Raw genomic sequence first — 18,663 nt, 5'->3', positions numbered from 1 at the left:
AAAATATAATTATAATATATGCGTAAAATAAATAACATCTATTTTATATATATATATTTGTCATTAATATGGATATCAAAAATAACCATATTAATTACAAATTTGGATTAAAAAATAACAAAATTACGATGCAATATATGCACAAAGCATATTTCCTAATTTAGATCATCTTCCACTTTTTGCCCGAGTCGATAGTTCGATTAATCAAGGACGTTGAATCTGGTGCTGCCGGATCGCGATCGTTCCAGCTTCACTCGCTGTAATTCAGGGTTAAACGGCCGTGCCAATTAAGACTATCCTGAAGAGTACCCCTTAACGGCGCAATATGTTTTCCACCGAGTTTCCCCGGACTTGGCTGCTTTCCTTCCCCTTTGCCCCTTCTCGCGCTCATTATTTCGTCCAAGGGCGTACGAGTGCGATGTTGGGGTGAACGTGAGATTTTCTGTAGGCTCGTTTACAACTTTCACCGTCTGTGCTAATCGCGTGGACCTTGTTGAGATAAAGGATAAAGGCTGGCGAAAGGAAAAAGAAAGACGGAGAAGGTCGAAAAATTTATCTGCGAGAGAGAAGAGCCGAGGAGAGAGATAAATAGAGCGAGAGAGACGGAGAAAGCGGCAGGACATTACAGCACAGACTGCACGACACCATGACGCAGCCACGGGAGCAGATTGGACAGTTATTGCATTCTGGGTAAGATTAATTGATATGGGGACCGGTGGGTGGGCCGAAGGGCGCGCGGCTACGTCGGCGCTTAAACCTTGTCTCAGGCCGTGCCGGCCGGGAATGAGAGAGAGCGGTGATTAACCGATTGCACCGTGAAGCGAGTGGAACCGAAAGCCACCCCGCGTTCTTCCTAATAGCCATTGAGTAATAGAGAGCCCCTCATTATTAAAGCACCGCGCCGTGCGCAAACGTACGTGAGATATGGATGAAACACTCGCAAGACAGATTTATTACAATTAATACAGGGGTGAAAAAATAATTAATTTGTAATTCTGCCTGATTAATCTGCGCTACTGCTACTCTCTCCGCGACGCAGGGATAATAGCTTTCCCTGGATTGCAGCGACGAGCCTCGCTAACGCGCGATCTGCGAGTTACGTCGAGAATTATCCGAACAATTTTGTGAAGTACCGCGCGGTCGTAATACTTCGCATCGCCCCGCCGCGAATTTCAATCGCACGTATCCCCGGCTATTGCAATTTCCGCGGTGGCATAACTGCTTTAGCGCGTACGTAGCGACGCTCTTCCTGTGTCGTCTGCGCTCCTACTAGTCGTATCCTTGCGGAGAATAGCCGCCCAGAGCCGTATCATCCCGCGCAGCTGCCGACTATGGAACGTTCGAATACGTTTTAGGGGACAACTCCATATACCGCGCGTATGCGGATACACCTTATGACTATTAAGGTATTCACGGCCCCTCGGAGGATGCCCCACTTTGAAATATGGCGACTCGAGTCACCGTAAGCGTATATACCGCCAGTCAGAAGCGCCGCTATCCCGAACCGTCGCGTCCTTTCCGCCCCCCAACCTCTTTTCGAATCTCCCCTCCTCATCTCACGATCGCTCCGTTTTCTTTTTCGTATTCCTTTTCCCGTGTCCTTGCCGAACGTACACACGTGCGCATTCGCGCGGAATGTCAGAGCGCTCGATGGAGTGGGTCGCAGCCCTCTTATACCACCCCGCGGTTTTCCATATTATTTACAACCCCCGTCCTGCGCGTCGTCCGTGCAATAACTCGGCCCGGGTTCGCGAAAGCGCGAGCGTGTCGCCAAATTGGTGGAAACCGAGGACGTCGTAACCTGTCCCGGCCTGTGACAACTCTGAGTGATGTAGTGGCGCGAGGATCCGACGTACGGATGTGTCCGCTGGAGGACGGAGGGAAATATGATCGCATGGCAATTCTTTAGGGTTGATCTCGACGCTACGGCGCAAAGACACGCGTCGACGCAATCAACGGTCGATGGAAAATACCGTTGAATAGGCGTAGGTCAACTTTTTTTTTTTTTTTAGTCATGCGTAAAAGGACTAAGGAAAATTAAGACTGATCATTATCGACTTTGTCTAAATCATACGTTTCGTTCATTTAATCAGAGCTGTCTTTCATGCGCATCAATATTAATCAATTTAACAGTTCACAATGCTCCGTCGACTTGCACTATGATACATACGTAATTATTCTTAATCTGGCTAAACAATCCTCTTAAATTGCTTCAGAAAATGGTAAATGTCATGATGTCTGCCTATTTGTTTTCATCATTATTACATCGGAAAAACAACGCACATTTCTATACATTGCCGCATTCTTTCAACGCAGCACACGATTATGCTTAACATTCCTTCTTCTATGAAGATACTATTTTAAAATTAAAAGTTTGCAAAATATTATATATTTTTATAATGCCATAATGCTGCAAATAACGCACTTTTCCCGTTTCTTTTTTTTTTTTTACTTTTCTGCGCGTTAACTTTTAAACAACCGAATACTAAAATCTCATTTTGCGCAGATGTGTCCCGAATACTGCGTGGATTTGCACGTCAGTTGCATTTGCGCGGGTCAACCGGATTAAAAAACGTCGATGTCCAATTATCGTCGGACACTGCGCGGCTAATGGAATTTTTGAGAGGGAGATTAGGGAACTCGCGCGGTTCATGCAATTTTCGTGCGTTGCGTGCCGCGGGTTAATTCGTTCCACGCGCAGATCGTGACGGAGATATGTTCCTTCCGTTGACGGCTACGTACAGGAACAAGCGTAATTTTGTTCACAATCATTTGTAGTTAGAGCTACGTAAGTCGGATGGTAAGCAATTCGCGCGAACACGCTCTCTCGTCAATTCGGTTGGCGTAGCATCCGGTAAGAATCGCTTAGTTTCTCAGAAATTGTCAAATGCTTTCAAATTAATTTGCCTATATCGCGTTCAACTGTAACAATAATGAGCTGTGAGGTAAATTTTTCTGTTTTTTTTTTTCTGTAAATTGTCTGACCTTCAATCGACCAGGCGACGGGCTGTCACGGATGCAGCCATTTGTCAGTAGGCTTCTCTAATAAACGAGGCGACTCTCTCTTTCTTCCGTACCGCACGACTTTAAACAAATAGCTCTGCATGGAAAGCGGGAAGAGGAAAACAAATGGTCGCTTACGCCTGTGAGGAAGAAAAGGGCACGTCGCGCGTTCAGGCGATCAATCAAGCGTCTCCGGCCGGACTGACTTAATACAGTCAGAGATCGATTGAATTCTTGCATGGGTTCGTACAACATTGTGGATCTTCGTAATGGATCCATTCGCAACACAAAGTGTCGCAAAAAAAAAAAAAAATTGTTTCCTGTACTTTATCAATGTAATATCAAAATATTTAATTGCATTAAGATCGGCTCAAGTTGAAATTAAGATGACTAAAGATAGATTTTGATCAATTTAAACTGAAATCGGGAAAGCTTCAATAAAAGCTATTTCCATTGAGAAAAAATAAATTTCAGATTGATCGGAGGAGTCGCACATAAGATAAATGAACAAAAAGAAACAGCCTATATATATATACTGTAACAATTGCCATTTCCGGCCGACTATAAAGCGTTTGAGCAAGTCTTCGGAAATCAACGAAAATTCACGAATAGACTTGACGATCCACACGAAGGCGATGACGACGATCCCATGGGCGTCCGATTCATTACCCATCCTGAATAAATGATTATCTACGGACGCGGGTGGCTATCCACGGGAATGTTGGCCAGAGGATACTTCGGAAAAGTGATTATTCGTCGATCCTGTGTCGTCCTCGGCGAAATCGACCCCCAAGGACATGCATCGTGCCTCGCTGAAGCAACCGTAGCATCGTGTATCTCTTTCGACTGCATCATTGATAAGATAGGATCAACGAGTCCTGCTCGCCTCTTCGGTATCTTAACTCTCGCTTCTTCGTGCGATGTTTTACGTGACGACAACACACCGATGTAAACATGTAAACATTATGAGACGAATTAGATTATTGTATTGAGCGCATAGATTACAATATAAATTACGTATTTTAAGAAAAAATTTTCCATATTAATAATATAAAATTATTTTTTAATTTTAAGTATAGAAAATTAATTAAATCTAAAGGAATAAAAATATAAGAGAAAAATTTATTTCAACGACAATCTCAGCAATTTTTCTGTCCTAGTGTTAACTCAACATTGCTTAATTTTAGCGATTAGACATCGTTATGCATTATAACACAATAAAGTTTGATCTATTGTGATAACTTCAGATTTATTTATTTATTTTAAAAATATATAAATCTACAAATAATACTTAGAAAATGAAAATATTTCAGAAATAAAACTCTTGATATAAAAAAATTCAAATATCTGAAATCAATCTCATCAATTTTATTACAGTGATTATTCTTCGTCTCATAATGTTTATTCAATGCTTTCATCAACTTCACCCTCTATTTTACATTGTTAATTTTCCTGATTTTACTTAAAGGTTCAATTAAAACTAAGATATTGAGTCTAATCCCCCTCCCCCCCTCCTCAAGAGAATAACTATTGAGAGAACATCTCTTTTCCGATCTCAAGTTTTTTTCCGCTTGCTCGCATTTATCGCTCCCACGCGTAACATTCTGTCGCCGGCAAATGGAAATATAATCATCCCTCGTTCTTTCCGCGGTACCGTGCATAATTCCGTGATCGACCTCATCGATGTCGCGGACCGTATCGCCGCCTGGACCACGTAGCAGCCGTAACTCAGTTTCGAAACGGATCGTCTCCTAGGAATACTTTATGCGTACTACACGTCATTCCAGCCGCCTAGCCCGGGGAAGATGGAGGTCGCCGCGGATGGGGTGGTAGGAGTCGCGGAAGACACGGATCCTTAAGTATTCTACGCGTCGTGCGGGACTAGTGCATCGGTCTTAAGATGGCGACAAGGGAGGTGGGTTGTGAAGGAGGGCTGCGCCGATACCCTTTCGCCGGGAGAGGAAACGCCGGTGGTAGGAGGTCCTCGGGTAATCATATAAGGATAGCTTGAAGTCGCGCGAGAGAGGTCGTATCAACTTTTGATCCTGCGATATCTACGGCAGCTTGGCGGGCCCCTTCCAAGCCGGAGGAGCGTGTCTGTATTCAAACGGCTCTAACTCGATATAAGCGGCGCTCCCAGAGGCATCCTTCCGCCGAGGAAAGCCAGGAGGACGAGCTGGAGGACACGAGACCCTCCCTACCGTGTCGCTCACGCCCACCCCTTAGGATCTTCGGAAATAAGAGTATTCCGGCGTAGCCGGTGCCTCCAATCGAATTTACATCCCGACCGCTTCGCTTCCGTCCCGAAGATGCGGGGATGGCTTCGCCAAAGTGCCATCTGCTACGATCCTGCATGATAGGAGGCGCATAGCGACCACCAAAATGATCTTGTGGTCCACTATGACATTCTGAGGAATATGTGATAAGATATCGAGTACAGAGGGATGGTTTATGACGAATAGTTTCTCGGACAACAGCTCAAAAATATTCATTCGTAGAAATTCATGACTTTTCAGAATAGAGAATTGCTTGTTACATAATAAAGCGTACAATTTGCATAAAAACAATAATTGGTTAAAAATTTAGATATACATTTGTGTATGCGCCCAAAATAAGGAAATAATAATACTTACCTGTACAGTGTATAATAATATATGTATATATCAAATAATATATCATATTTACATTGAATTTATATATCAAAGCAATGTAAAATAGATATTAGTTTGTAAGTATTGCATTAAATATTACAAATAAATAATTGTGTTTTAAGTTATTAAATTGTTAAATCCTCAAGTTAAATTACTCAAGCGTTTAATTCATTAATTTTTAGAAATGTAATAAAGTCATATTAGCAACATAATAGCAATCACAATTTTGTAAATTAAAATTTGTGCAAAGTAATGGATTTTTATTTTATGAATAAATGAAGTCAATTGTTATTTGTTTATTCATTTAAGCGCCAATTTAGATTTATTTTATAAATAAAATAATATATAAAATTATATAGTTTTTATATTTTTGATAATGTAATCATAATCAAGAGAAGAATATTTATTTTATTTATCATGGAAAATAAAAGAAACAAGCTACATTGATAACAGATGGATATTGCGTTTTCTACGCTATCAGAGGAAAAACTGGGTGAGTCTGAAAGAGCAGACAGTTGAAATTACATAGCCAAATGCACTTTCCAACATTGTCGATAAACGATATTACTGTTCGATACACGTCTGTGCTATATTCACAAACTGTAGATCAGGAATATGGCTCAATAATATTCGAATTTAATTATGTAACATAATGCAACTCAATATACATACAGCACTCTTTACTACACAATTTCCTTTATCTCTATTATCTCTATTAGTAGTATTTAATTTGTTGCTGAGTTTATGGCAAGACATACATTTGTACTGTAAAATATTATACTAAATTGTAACAAATAACAATTGTAAAATCTAAAAACTGATTAAAATATTTATTAGTGTAATTTTAATTGTAATAGTTTAAACACAAAGGCAATTAAACTTTTATCATTTAATTATTCTTATTTTATTTAAAATCTCAAAATTTTTATTTAATAAGAAAAACTTTTTTATTAACTTGACGGAATTTGCACTTTTGTAAAAAATTTTGTTAAGTTATATAAGTTGAAAAAGTCTTAGAAATGCAAAAAATATATTTTTATTTTTTATTTCTATTTTGATTAATAATAAAATAATTATTTGAAAAGTCTCTCCTAATAAAAAATTTATTAAATTTCAAGGAATTTAACTTGAGGATTTGTTTTACTTCAAATTAAGCTATTGATACATATTGATAGTCTAGAAAAAAGTTAGATAATCAAGAAGAATAAGATAGATGTAATCGTTGCCAGCAAACATAATATAAATTAATTGGAATGCTGCATAAAATATTTACTACCTATTTTAATTATAATATACAAAATTTAAAAAATTTTGCTGTTAAAATGCAAACTAATTTTACATATTGTACTATTATTTATTTGTAAAAATTGCAGACAACAAATATGATTGTCCAAATCTGGTCTCAGCAGTATAATAAAAATTGACAAATAAAAAGATAGTAAATAATATTAGTATTTTTCATAATTATGCAAGTATAAATATGCAATAATAAATGACTCACCAGTCGTTGTACCTTAACTAAATACGCTTTCAGCTGTATCTAAAAAAATTATTATAATTTTAATTAAAATATAATTCCATACAAAAATTTACAAAAATAGAAACTTTAAAAAACTTAATAAATATTTCATTAATATAATAATATATATGCTTTAATAAATATTTTTTAACATTTTTAATAAAAATAAATTAATATATAAAAAATAAAAATAAATTTGATATAGATATTATCATAATTATTTCTACATATTTAAATAATAAATAAATAATTATACTTACTAATAATTATACTTACTAATTAAAGTATTGCAGTTTGCTCTACCCGCTGCGGAACTTGCTTTAGACTTCTCTGCATCGCTTCCATCGCTGCTTCGAATATCAGAAATCTACACTATTGTTAGTTATTCACATTATTAAACAAAATTGATCCGCACTTCAGATATACACAAATTATTTGTTACGCCGCGATACACAAAACGCGCTTATGCCACGATACATTCACGCACATATTTCGTGATTCAACACTGTACACATACTTAGAACGAAAGAAATAAAGAATGATATTTTGACAGTTGCATCATTGTCGTCAGGCAGGACACATAAACATCGCTTTGCCTTCTTTCAATTCCAGCCAGCTAAAATGATAATATATTATATTTAGTAAAATGTTTACTGCGCGCAAAATTTCTTAACATATGAAAGACATATTTTGGATATTTACGACATCTAAATATACTCACTGAAATTGTAACCTATTTGAAGTAACGGTCCGGCCATCCGACAATCGACATCGCTCACCGTAAGCATCCGCGATAAAAAACATGTTCCGGCAGTTGCCCATCACTTTAATCGACACTCCCGACAAAAATTCGCAATAGTTACCGTATATTTAGTGCTCCATGCGATTATTACAGACAAAATACATGATTTTACAATTTACCTTTCGACGTTCGCGCTCATGATTCGACACAAATCGGAACTTATGCGATTGGTAGAATAGATTTTTTTTGTTGGAGAAAATATTCAAGGCTATGGTTAAAAATATTTAGCGCTATAGCCCGCGAAATACAACTGGTATAAAAGCATAGTAGAATAGACGCTACCTTTCTTGATCGCTGCGCACTCTATTGGACCGACTGTTAAGCTTCTTGCAGTTCGTGTCGGAAGGCACAGCGCGAATCGTTTTATAAGCGTTGAATGTTTATCGTGTATTTTAGCCGTAATTATTACCGCATTAGTAGCAAACATATATAATTATTTCGGATTTTTACCGGGAGTGTCGATTAAAGTGACGGGCGTTTGCCGTGGGTCAATTAGGTTACGAGTTTACAAGTTTCAATGGGTATACAGATTTGAATGTTATAAATATCCGAAATATGTCTTACATATGCTAAAAAATTTTACGCCGGATAAACGTTCTATTAAATATAGCAAATTACTATTTTAGCTGGTTAGAGTTGAACGAAAACAACGCAATTGTTGTGCATGTTTCTAATTTGACGACATTGGCGGAACCGCTAAAATATCGTTCTTTATCTTCCTTGTTTTAAGTATATGCATATATTTACTACGCGATTATTACAGACAAAATACGATTAAACAATTTACGTTTTGTACAGCGTTTGCGCTTACAATTAGTATTCGGCACAAATCAGAACAAACTCATGCGGCCGATAAAATAGAGGCCGCTACTTTACTGATCCTTGCGCACTCTATTGACCGACCGTATAAGTTTCTTGTAGTTTGTGTCGACTTGCAAACCGTTTTACAAATGTACTGTTTCTCGTGTATTTTAGTCGTAATAATTGCCATACTAATAGTAAACATGCATAACTCTCGCGGAGTTTTATCGGGAGTGTCGATTAAAGTGACGGGCGATTGCCGGAACGTGATGTTTACCGCGGATGCTTGCGATGAGCGATCGTCGGATGGCCGGACCGTGGATCAACGCGGTTACAATTTTAGTAAGTATACAAATTTGGATTTCATAAGTATCCAAAACATGTCTTACATATGTTAAAAGATTTTGCGCATAAATATTTTATTAAATATAGCATATTATTATTTTAGCTGATTGGAATTGAATGAAAACAACGCAGTTATGCATGTGTCCAGCCTAACGACATTAGCTCAATCGTCAAAATATCGTTCTTTATCTTATTCATTCTGAATATAGGTACAGAGTTAAATTACGGAATGTGTAAAATAATGGTAATTATGTGCGTGAACGGGTTGTGTTACAAAGTATGTTTCGCGATTTAGCATATTTGCAACGTAACTTCGCAATTTTTGCATATGCAAATCGTGCGAGTCGGTTTTTGCTCGGTAGTGCGATAACTAATGAAAAGTGTGATTTTAATATTTATCGATTCTTCGATGGAGTTGATGTGAAGGAACCTAAGCTGAATTCTGCGGTAACTTCTGGAGCAAACTGCAATATCTTAATTGGTGAATATAATTATTTGTTCATTATTTAAACATGTACATTATTGCACAATAATACACTTATATGCAATTACAATTTGCATTTATTAAATATTTGTAAAATATTTAAGAATATAAATTAAAATATTTATTTATTATAACATTAATTAAATATTTATTGAATTTTTTAAATATTTGTCCATGCAATTTACTGCATTAAATTATGTTTTAACCAAATAATCAAAATGCATAAAGTATATGATAATTTATAACAACTAAAATATATATTAATTTTTTCAGGTACTGCTGAAGGCGTACTAGTTAAGATACAACGACCGGTGAGTTATTCATTTATTATACTTGCATGATTTCAAAGGTCCGTGTTTTATGGAAATCTTTAAACATTTGCAACATTTGTTGTATTTGTTAACACAACAATTTGATGTGAATAAATAGCTTTTCACATCAAATATATTAAAAAATTCGTATTTATTACTATATATATTATTTCTATAAAATCAATATATTGAAGAAACTACTATATAGAATTAAAGACTACAGTTTTGTGAAGTTTGAATTTATCTTTATTATAAGCAGAATAAAAGGGAGGAAAAGGATATTTAAGAATAAACACAATGTTAAAACGAGAGTCAAGTATATATTATATCGTACTTTAATAGTAGCCTTATCCAAGAGATGCGGCTTACAAGGTTTCCTCGAAGTTTCCCTCGCAATTTATGTTACTATAAAATGGTTAGAAGCCACAGATTTCGCATTACATACCCTCATAAGATTTCTTACGGCTCTCGAATATATTCGGAAAAGTTATTATTAATTGCGCTGTTACTTTCGTCGATGAGAAGCCAATCCGATACAACGGACGTGCATTCTAAAACTTGATTGGCTGCGGATGTGTGTGGAAGAAAGTCCGAAATACAAAATAATAATAATTTTACATATTTTAATTACATACAATAATAATAAGCATTATGCATCTTTAATTATAGTAATTATATAAAACATATTTAATTTATGACAATATATATTAAATATGCATATAACAGTAATCTCAAGTTTTTTAACTCGTAACATTTTTCTTTTAAATTAAGGAACAATTTAAGTTTCATAGAAGAAAGGAACATCTCAGACGATATGCTAATCATGAAAATTGGACTTTACTTTCGCGACTCTCTACCACTTCACGTCTACTTAGTTCGAAGTTCGCTCTTTTCTTTCTATCTACACTTAATAACGTTAATAATAACATCTCAATCATATCAACATTTTGCTATAGCATGTCTTTTTTGTTTTTCTTCTCTTTAACAAGGATAAATAATCGTCATCTTAGTGAAAAAAGGTACATTAATAAGTTTCGTCTCATATTCGTAACGGTGATCGATCAATCATTAAATGCGAAGAGGAGCATGTGTGAGCCATCATCAGGTATATAATCGATCATTTATTTTAGACATTTCTTAACACGATAGAAACAATCTTCGTTGAAATGGAATAACATTTTTTACTTCTTTCTAATAAAAATCATAACACGAATTTTGCTTCGAATATATTTAACGTATAACGCTTCAATGTGACATTTGTATAAAAATCTGTGGTTTTATCTTCTTTTTTTTTTTATTATCGATTATTGAAGGTGACACTTATAGCATCTTTGACGATTTTACAATTGTGCCTTTTTTCACATATAAACATGAAAAGAAATTATATCGCTTCCAGAAAGGTTCTATTTGCACGACTTCGTGCGATAAACCGCGCGACAGTCGTTGAGATCGCAAGCAGAGCATAAATCTACTCGTTCAACGAGTTAGAAGAAACTTTACGTCGAGACTGATTATAGGTCATAACTATTTATTATACCTAATATCGATAGCGTGTCTCGTGAAAAGTAACGCAGTAAGATTATTATAAGATTTCAAAATTCTGGAAAAAATGCCGCACCCTATTTTGGTCTGAAAGCGATTTCTTTGCATTTGCATGTTTTTACGCGAGAATTCCATTCGTGTGCGCGTGTTTTGGATGAGAAAAGGCTCTATTAATCCCGCTCAGAACTTATAATATCAAATTCTTGAAGAATATCATTTTCAAGTTGGAATAACAAAGACAAAAATTTAAATAAACTAAAAATAGAGTCACTTAAAAAATAATTAACGCTTCGATTACAATTAACAATAATGAATTATTCTCGAATTTAAAATATTCAACTTTTTTGAATCATGATAAAAGCTTTATGAGGAAAAATGCTTGGAAGCGATAGCTTCTTTATCAATTATTAAACATCTTTTTAGTAAAATTTTGTGTGTAGGTATTTCATTAATATCTTAAGAGTTTCAGCTTTATCTTCTAAAAATTCTGAAAATTAAAAATTGTTTAGATAGAATATTACATGATTTAAATTACAAATAGAGAATACGCAAACAGATAAAAAAAGTCATATGATAGCAAACAAAAAACGCTGGAAATTTAATACACAGCGTAAAATTCACGAGTAGAATGTATCGGATTCCTATAGAGTAAATCTGGAAGTAAATATTTAATTCCAGTTTGGTATAAAATTTTTTCGGAGTGTCTGAATATACAGCGCAACGTTTTAAACGACATACACGCGAAAGTTTTCTTAACAATTCGATTATTTATCTGGCAAGCTTAGCAACGAGTTATTTGGCACTTGACCCTCTTCAAAATCCCGTTTCGATATATTGCTAAGCTTTTTCAAACTATTTACGGCGAAAACGACGTCTTCTCTCGTTCGTACATGTTTTTTTTTTTTAATTTGCGTTATTCAAGTTTACAACATAATTCAGGCCTGACTTCGTTTATCGTTACATCGCTTACAATTACACGCTGCGAGAAATGTCCTCAATCCTCTGGCTATTTATTCAATAATTTCACGAAAATCTTATTTACGTAACAATAAAAGTTTCGGGACATTGTATTGCATCATAATTTCGCGCATTCTGCAGATTGAGGAAACTTACTCGCCATATTATTACTCGCGTCTCCTTAACTCAACGTGGAGTTCTCAGTAGGAGGGGGTTTGCTTTAGAAAACTTAATCGAACACATATATTCAATTGCATGACATATATGTAGAGTCTATACATAACGTGCGAAATTATTTTCGTCTCCTGGAACGATTATCTTTTTTTTTTTTTTTTTATTTGATCGCGAGCGCTTGCTGTTCAACAACTGCATTTCGCTAGACTTAAATGGATATTAATAATAAAACATGTAGTAAATATAATATATGTATATGTTTGTGTACACGTATGTATAATATAGAATTTATATACCGCTCGTGTCGGTGTGATCCGATTAAACAGTACCGATACATTTATCCAATGAATGACCGAACGTAGTGCGAACGCGGCGCAGGCTAATTATGTATTAAGTTACTCTATCGTAAATTTGGCGCTATTTGGCATGATTAATCAGATTTTTTGAGCCGTTACTTTTTCGTCGTTTCTGAACGCAATTTTCGAATTTTCGAAAAAGTCGAATTTTCGACGATACGAATGTGCGAGTCGTTGCGCTATTGAAAACAAGAATAATATGAACGATTTTGTTCGGATAAAATTTTACGTCATTCATAAACTTTTTTTTTATGGACATCGTCGAACAAATAATCGGATTTGTCGAGTAAATTATTTGGCAAGAAAAAAATATATTTGCGTGAACTCAGCTGGTTTGCAAAACACAAAACGAACGATTCGTTTTTCCCATTACACGTTCGATTGCTATGTAATATCGTTGCCGCGCTAGTAGCTTTCAGTCTCGCTAATTTCTGCTTTTAACGCATATATTGCACAATTGCCGGAAGACGTCGACATGCCGACGACGTCATTATCCTCTTCTGAAACATGTGGCAGAGCGGATTAACAGAGGGCCGATTTCAAAGTCTTCGTCTATCAGTCGTCTGCTACTGTATGGAACACACAGTCAGATGATGCGACAGAGCGTGGTCCAATAAAATAGGAGTGCCTGCAGCTAATTCCGTACCGGCGTCGGCGCAATCGTCGTCGCAGTCGAAGTAATTGCTCTGCGCAAATGAAATAGAGAATATCAGCACCGAATTGCATTAATGCGGTGCATTCGGGTCAATTGAGCGGTATAAAGCTTAACAAAGTAGACATCTCAAAATATAAAATTAGTAGTGATATATTAAAAAAAAAAAGATATTGCCAACAATTTGTTATTTTATTCTGCTACGTAATGAGATCAAATCGGAATTTTCCAACCGTAACGATAGAAACTAACGAACCCAGAAGTGCAAGCTAAAATAGAGCAGCAAAAGTTTGTTCCGTGATAAGTAATCCGTAACGCAGCTGTCCAATTAGTATACAAACTAGCCAATATCGACTTCGTTTGCGCGACTATAATTGCTGGTGTCGCTTTGCCCAGCAACGTGCTGCGTGCACGATGTAAATGCCTTATGAAAAAATGGACCGTAAATCTCGATTGAAAATTTGATATTTCTCGGTTAATCCTTCAAATAGAATTCTCAATTGCCAATTTACGTAATGGAGTGCTTACACACAAGTTTGCTAGAATGCGGTGCTCACACACAAATTTCACGAACCGTGTAATATGCAGGAAAGTCTTTTGCAAGTGGAGCAACTGTATTATTAAAATATCTCAAATTTATCCTGCGACTTTGATAATCAGAACGAAAAACAAGATAAAGATAGTCAGCAGATAAAATTGCAAATTTCGGTAGACTTTATTTCAGAATTTTAAGTAAAGATTTAATTGTTAATTTTATACATTAAACATTGAAACAATTATCTCGATAGATTTTCACTTTTTCACTTATTAAGATAATAAAATTAAATTTCTAATCAAATAAAATCTTTAATTATATTTGATTCAAAATTCATGAATTTTTTTACGGCCTTTTAAACAATCAAATTCGTTAATATTACGTTGCGTACTGTATCATAAAAGACCGGGATTAAAGTAAGATAATTTGTGTCGAGTGTCAATCTTGATTACCTGGCAATCGATGCACCGGCAGCTATCGGTCAGTGAACAAGTAAGGCCGAGGATCTCGACGGCCTCCTTGTACAGCTCGGCGCTTGACTTCCGCCGTCTTGGCGGTGACGCAGGTGCGCTGACTGTGCCGGTACCCGATGGTCTTCTGCCTCTCTTCAGCCTCGACGAGAACTCTCGAGACAAGGAGGAGGTCGACGTCGATCCTCTCGGCCGATTGTCGCTTGTGAGCAACGCTCGACCTGCCGGTGACGCGAACAGTTGCAGCATATCCATGTCCTACGGTCATACATTCGTTAATTAGTAAACAGTACATTTACATCACGATCTCGCTTCTAACCTATATATATTTAAATTTAGCCTTGCAGTAGTTAACGTAGTAAAATTGCATGCGCCATTTGCATTTTATTGCAAAAATTCGCGTGATAGCTTAAACAAACTATTTTACATGTCAAAGATACAATATTCACTTTTTCTTTATTCATGATTAGGTAATTTAAATAATAATTAATTATTCTCTGATACACGCTTCAATACACACACGTGTACACGCAAGCGCACGCGCACGTACAAAAAAATTTTAAATACAATGTTTAAAGTTCATCAGTCTCGTCGATTTTATAAGAGATGGTTATTTATATATAATGTGATATTGAATTATGCATGAAGATACTCAGCAGTGCACGTTAAAAAGTGCTCGTTATAGAAGCAAAAAATATTCGTTTAACAAGATAACACTTTCTTCTGTCCGAAATGGATCTCCTTTCCCGGAGAATCCTATCCGCTTGAGATTGTCGAGGATACAGTGAGATCTCATTCACAACGCGCCCTCGGGCAAAAGACTTTTCTAACAATGGTGAAAGCACCCCGAATATTATGACAACGGACAATGCCATATCTGTCCGAAACGGAAAAGATAAACGGACGATGACGTCACATTAAACGCGATGCTTGGGAACAATATTTCTTAGCATTTCTCGCAACGAAATATTCCACACGCAAAAACAGAAATCGCGTAATAGCAGGAAACTTTTACATTTTTCATCCTCGGGCTGTAATAGCGCGTTATTAAAATTGCACGACATTGCGAGTTTTTCATTTCTGAATTTTATTTTTTAATAGTCCTCTCCATTACACGCGGAAGCTCGTAGATATGTAAGGCCGACAGCCCGTTGTAGCAGTTTTTCACCATGTTTTGCCTTTTCGGCATATGAAACATACTTTGAATCCGGACTACGAATGCGTTATTAAAATTGCGAGACCATAAACCGAGCATTTGTCCGTGAATTTTATTTCACGACGCTCCGCGTAATGATCAAACTTTTATACTGAAAGTAAAGTCTTAATCGCAATCTTTTGTCGTGCTGTTCATAGTCAGAAGCAAATTGCAGGCACATCATTAAAAATATGCGGAACTGTGTGCGGTTGTTTTCATTATTTTTACGAAACAAATTTTTTAAGAGACAAGAATGCACTAACAGTTCAGTCTCAAAATGCCAGACGATGATATTTAGAAAGCGACTCTTAATTGCGCGCAGATCATTAAAAATCGTTCGCTGAAATGAGCATATTCGCGTAATGAACGCGCTTCTATATTACGGATGGCTGAATCGCTTCGCTGGAAGAAAATAATTGGAACCGGATAATTGGATTTAACTTGTGAGAAGTCGAAGAATTTTGGATGAAGATATCCTGAACCAGCGTGAATTTCCAGCGTGAACAATTTTACACTTTTGTGAGAAACTTGGCAAGTTTTGCGTACCTTTTCGTTAGTGCGTCGGGAAAGCAGTAATTACGCTGTTTTGCTCCGTACTTTCCGTCATTGTCTAGCTAGCTAAATACTTGCTTACATTGTATTTTCGTCGAAAAGATTTTTCATCGAATTTGCTGAAAACTTCGTCGAGACTGGCTGCGATTAGTGAAACTGGCACGAAGCAACGCGATTTTGAAAAGCTCTCTTCGTGCACGAAATGACGCTCGCTGCACATTATAAACTTTTGCCAAAATGCAAGATGTACTTTTAGCGAATGCAGCGAGCTTCAGCTAAAAGCACGATCGAAGCAGCTTACGTCTCACGCTTAACGTACTTCGGCTTGCGTTTGGGAAGGGTTCAAGGAGGAAAATGGAACTTCTCGGAAAATCCAGCAGGATACTGCATTCGGTGCGCGACTAGGAGAATGGATTCGTTAAACGACCTCGCGTTATCCCGGATTACGGAAACTACCAATCAAATGGACGTAGTAAATTCTTGGAATAATTTAAGCGTGAAGGAATTAAATAGAATAAATAAAATGGGTTAATTAAATAAAATTACGATTGATTGCAAATCGTTTATTAGCTACTTTTTATTTATCGTTAAAAATAGACATTATAAAATATGAAAGATTAAATAAGGGCAAAATGAAAATTAAATCCTACCTTAAAAGAAGCACGTTTGCGTTGATTTTGTTTATTATTTACCGTCATTGAGACGATTGCGTTTAACATTACTTTGATAGTTTGTATTTTTGTTATTATATAAAAAGCAGAAGTGTTTTAAAGAAAGCAGAAATTTAAATTATTATATAAGGGGAAAAAGGGCGCGCGCATAGCGCGCGCTTGTGTGGCTTAATTGAATATAAAAGCTAAATATATTAGAAATATTAAAATATCACATTAATTTTTGCGAATATGAATTTTATTCAATATCATAAAACTTTGACAGCGATTGGCTTTTAACTATATTCTCATTAATAGTGATAATTTTGATCAAACTGCATTTTGCCGGGAGTTTCGTAGAGAAACACACTTGAGAGAGAGTCACTCGAGCAATTCCTTTGTCGGCGGGAAATACACCTTGTCCTCTCGTTGGAGAGACCCCTCTGAGAGAGATGCAGTTAGCGTAACTTTAACGAAAACGTCGATATGTCGATGTCACCAGAAACTTCGATAGAGGCAAGCACTTATCGTTTAGCGTCATCAAACTTTCGCGTTCAGATTTAGCGCTATGAAGATAATAATTAGTCTTTTACCTTCTTCAGAAATAAATAATCCTTTCTCGTTCATTTTTAATATTATCCGTTAAGTGGAATAAAAATGACGCGTTCTTAATCCTTTACCGCGACCGATCGATACCGCGCAAGTCCCCGTGTCGAGCGATTATATTCTCAGGAAACGGGAAACTTTCTTTTCCGTTCGTGGCAATTTCTCTTTTTATAGCGACGAATGCGGTGCTGCGATCTTTATTTTATCGCGTTTAGAAGCGACGCCTGAAGGAAACGTCATCTTCAGGGTAGTCGGCGGCGAACAAAAGTGGTCGATGGAAAATGGCAAAGAGATCAAATGGTGGGTGATGACAAGCGCCAGGCTGATTCGATGTACCGAGTGTACAGAGAAGACAGGGATCCCAGGTCGATCCCTGGGGACGCATATCGCGTCGCTCCTCGTGAATCCACCTGCGCGCGAACTTTCCTCGAATCCTTCAACGCTGATAGATAACCCGGTCGAAAGGGCGGGCTTAGATAGAACGACTGACGAAGACTTTTTGCCGCGAGAAAGCGAGTTCTGCGCAAGCAGTTCGCGTGATGGGGAAAGAAATAATTTTTGCTTGATGTTGAAAAATCTACTGCGAGATAGCCCGCGGTATATTATCCATTATATTACTCCGTGTACAAGATCGAGTGGAGTAATATCCCATTGAGGTTGGGAACCTGTAGATATATTGAGATAAGTAACCATATCTATCGCAAATAAAAATAGTGTACTATTTACTAAAAAAGAAATTTTTGATAATACAAATGTCTCTTTTTAAAAATAATTTTAATTCTAGTTCTCTTGACAAACAAGATATCATTGATATTAACTTTAACAATATATCAACTTTATTCAATTTTCCGACGTAAATTATTAATCAGTGGAATTATTGTCCGGTTGAAAAAATAATGCATATCAAAATTGAACATTCGACCATCCGGAAATTAAATTTCGTGCAAATTTCCGGTGCGCTTAATCAACTTGAAATATTGATTGAAGTAAACAGTTGGTCAGTGGAAAATTGGATCAACCGAGGGTAGTGCAAGCAACGATCGGTAGATTGTAGAAGT

At 36.5% G+C, this 18,663-nt stretch overlaps 1 protein-coding gene and 1 long non-coding RNA gene across 4 annotated transcripts in view; one reads left to right on the top strand and one right to left on the bottom strand.

Annotated features, from left to right (window-relative positions):
- Positions 1-8,161: 8,161 nt before the first annotated feature.
- Positions 8,162-10,406, top strand: LOC136998538 (uncharacterized). Its single transcript, XR_010889114.1, has 2 exons — positions 8,162-9,602; positions 9,879-10,406. It is a non-coding gene; the product is annotated as an uncharacterized lncRNA (long non-coding RNA).
- Positions 10,217-18,663, bottom strand: part of LOC105676371 (uncharacterized) — a 104,814-nt gene continuing 96,367 nt past the window's right edge. For all 3 annotated transcript variants that reach the window (XM_067351310.1, XM_067351309.1, XM_067351311.1), the window contains 2 exons: positions 14,585-14,860; positions 10,217-13,631 (listed from right to left, as the gene is read on the bottom strand). In XM_067351310.1, the coding sequence (XP_067207411.1) occupies positions 13,512-13,631; positions 14,585-14,860 (396 nt within the window). In that variant the 3' untranslated portion in view covers positions 10,217-13,511. The remainder of the gene's footprint in view (positions 13,632-14,584; positions 14,861-18,663) is intronic.

Source organism: Linepithema humile, chromosome 3, assembly GCF_040581485.1.
Source record: "Linepithema humile isolate Giens D197 chromosome 3, Lhum_UNIL_v1.0, whole genome shotgun sequence".
In the NCBI taxonomy this organism is placed as follows: Eukaryota; Metazoa; Arthropoda; class Insecta; order Hymenoptera; family Formicidae; genus Linepithema; species Linepithema humile.
Note: the sequence above shows the minus strand (reverse complement) of the source record. Positions and strands in the feature narration are given on the sequence as shown.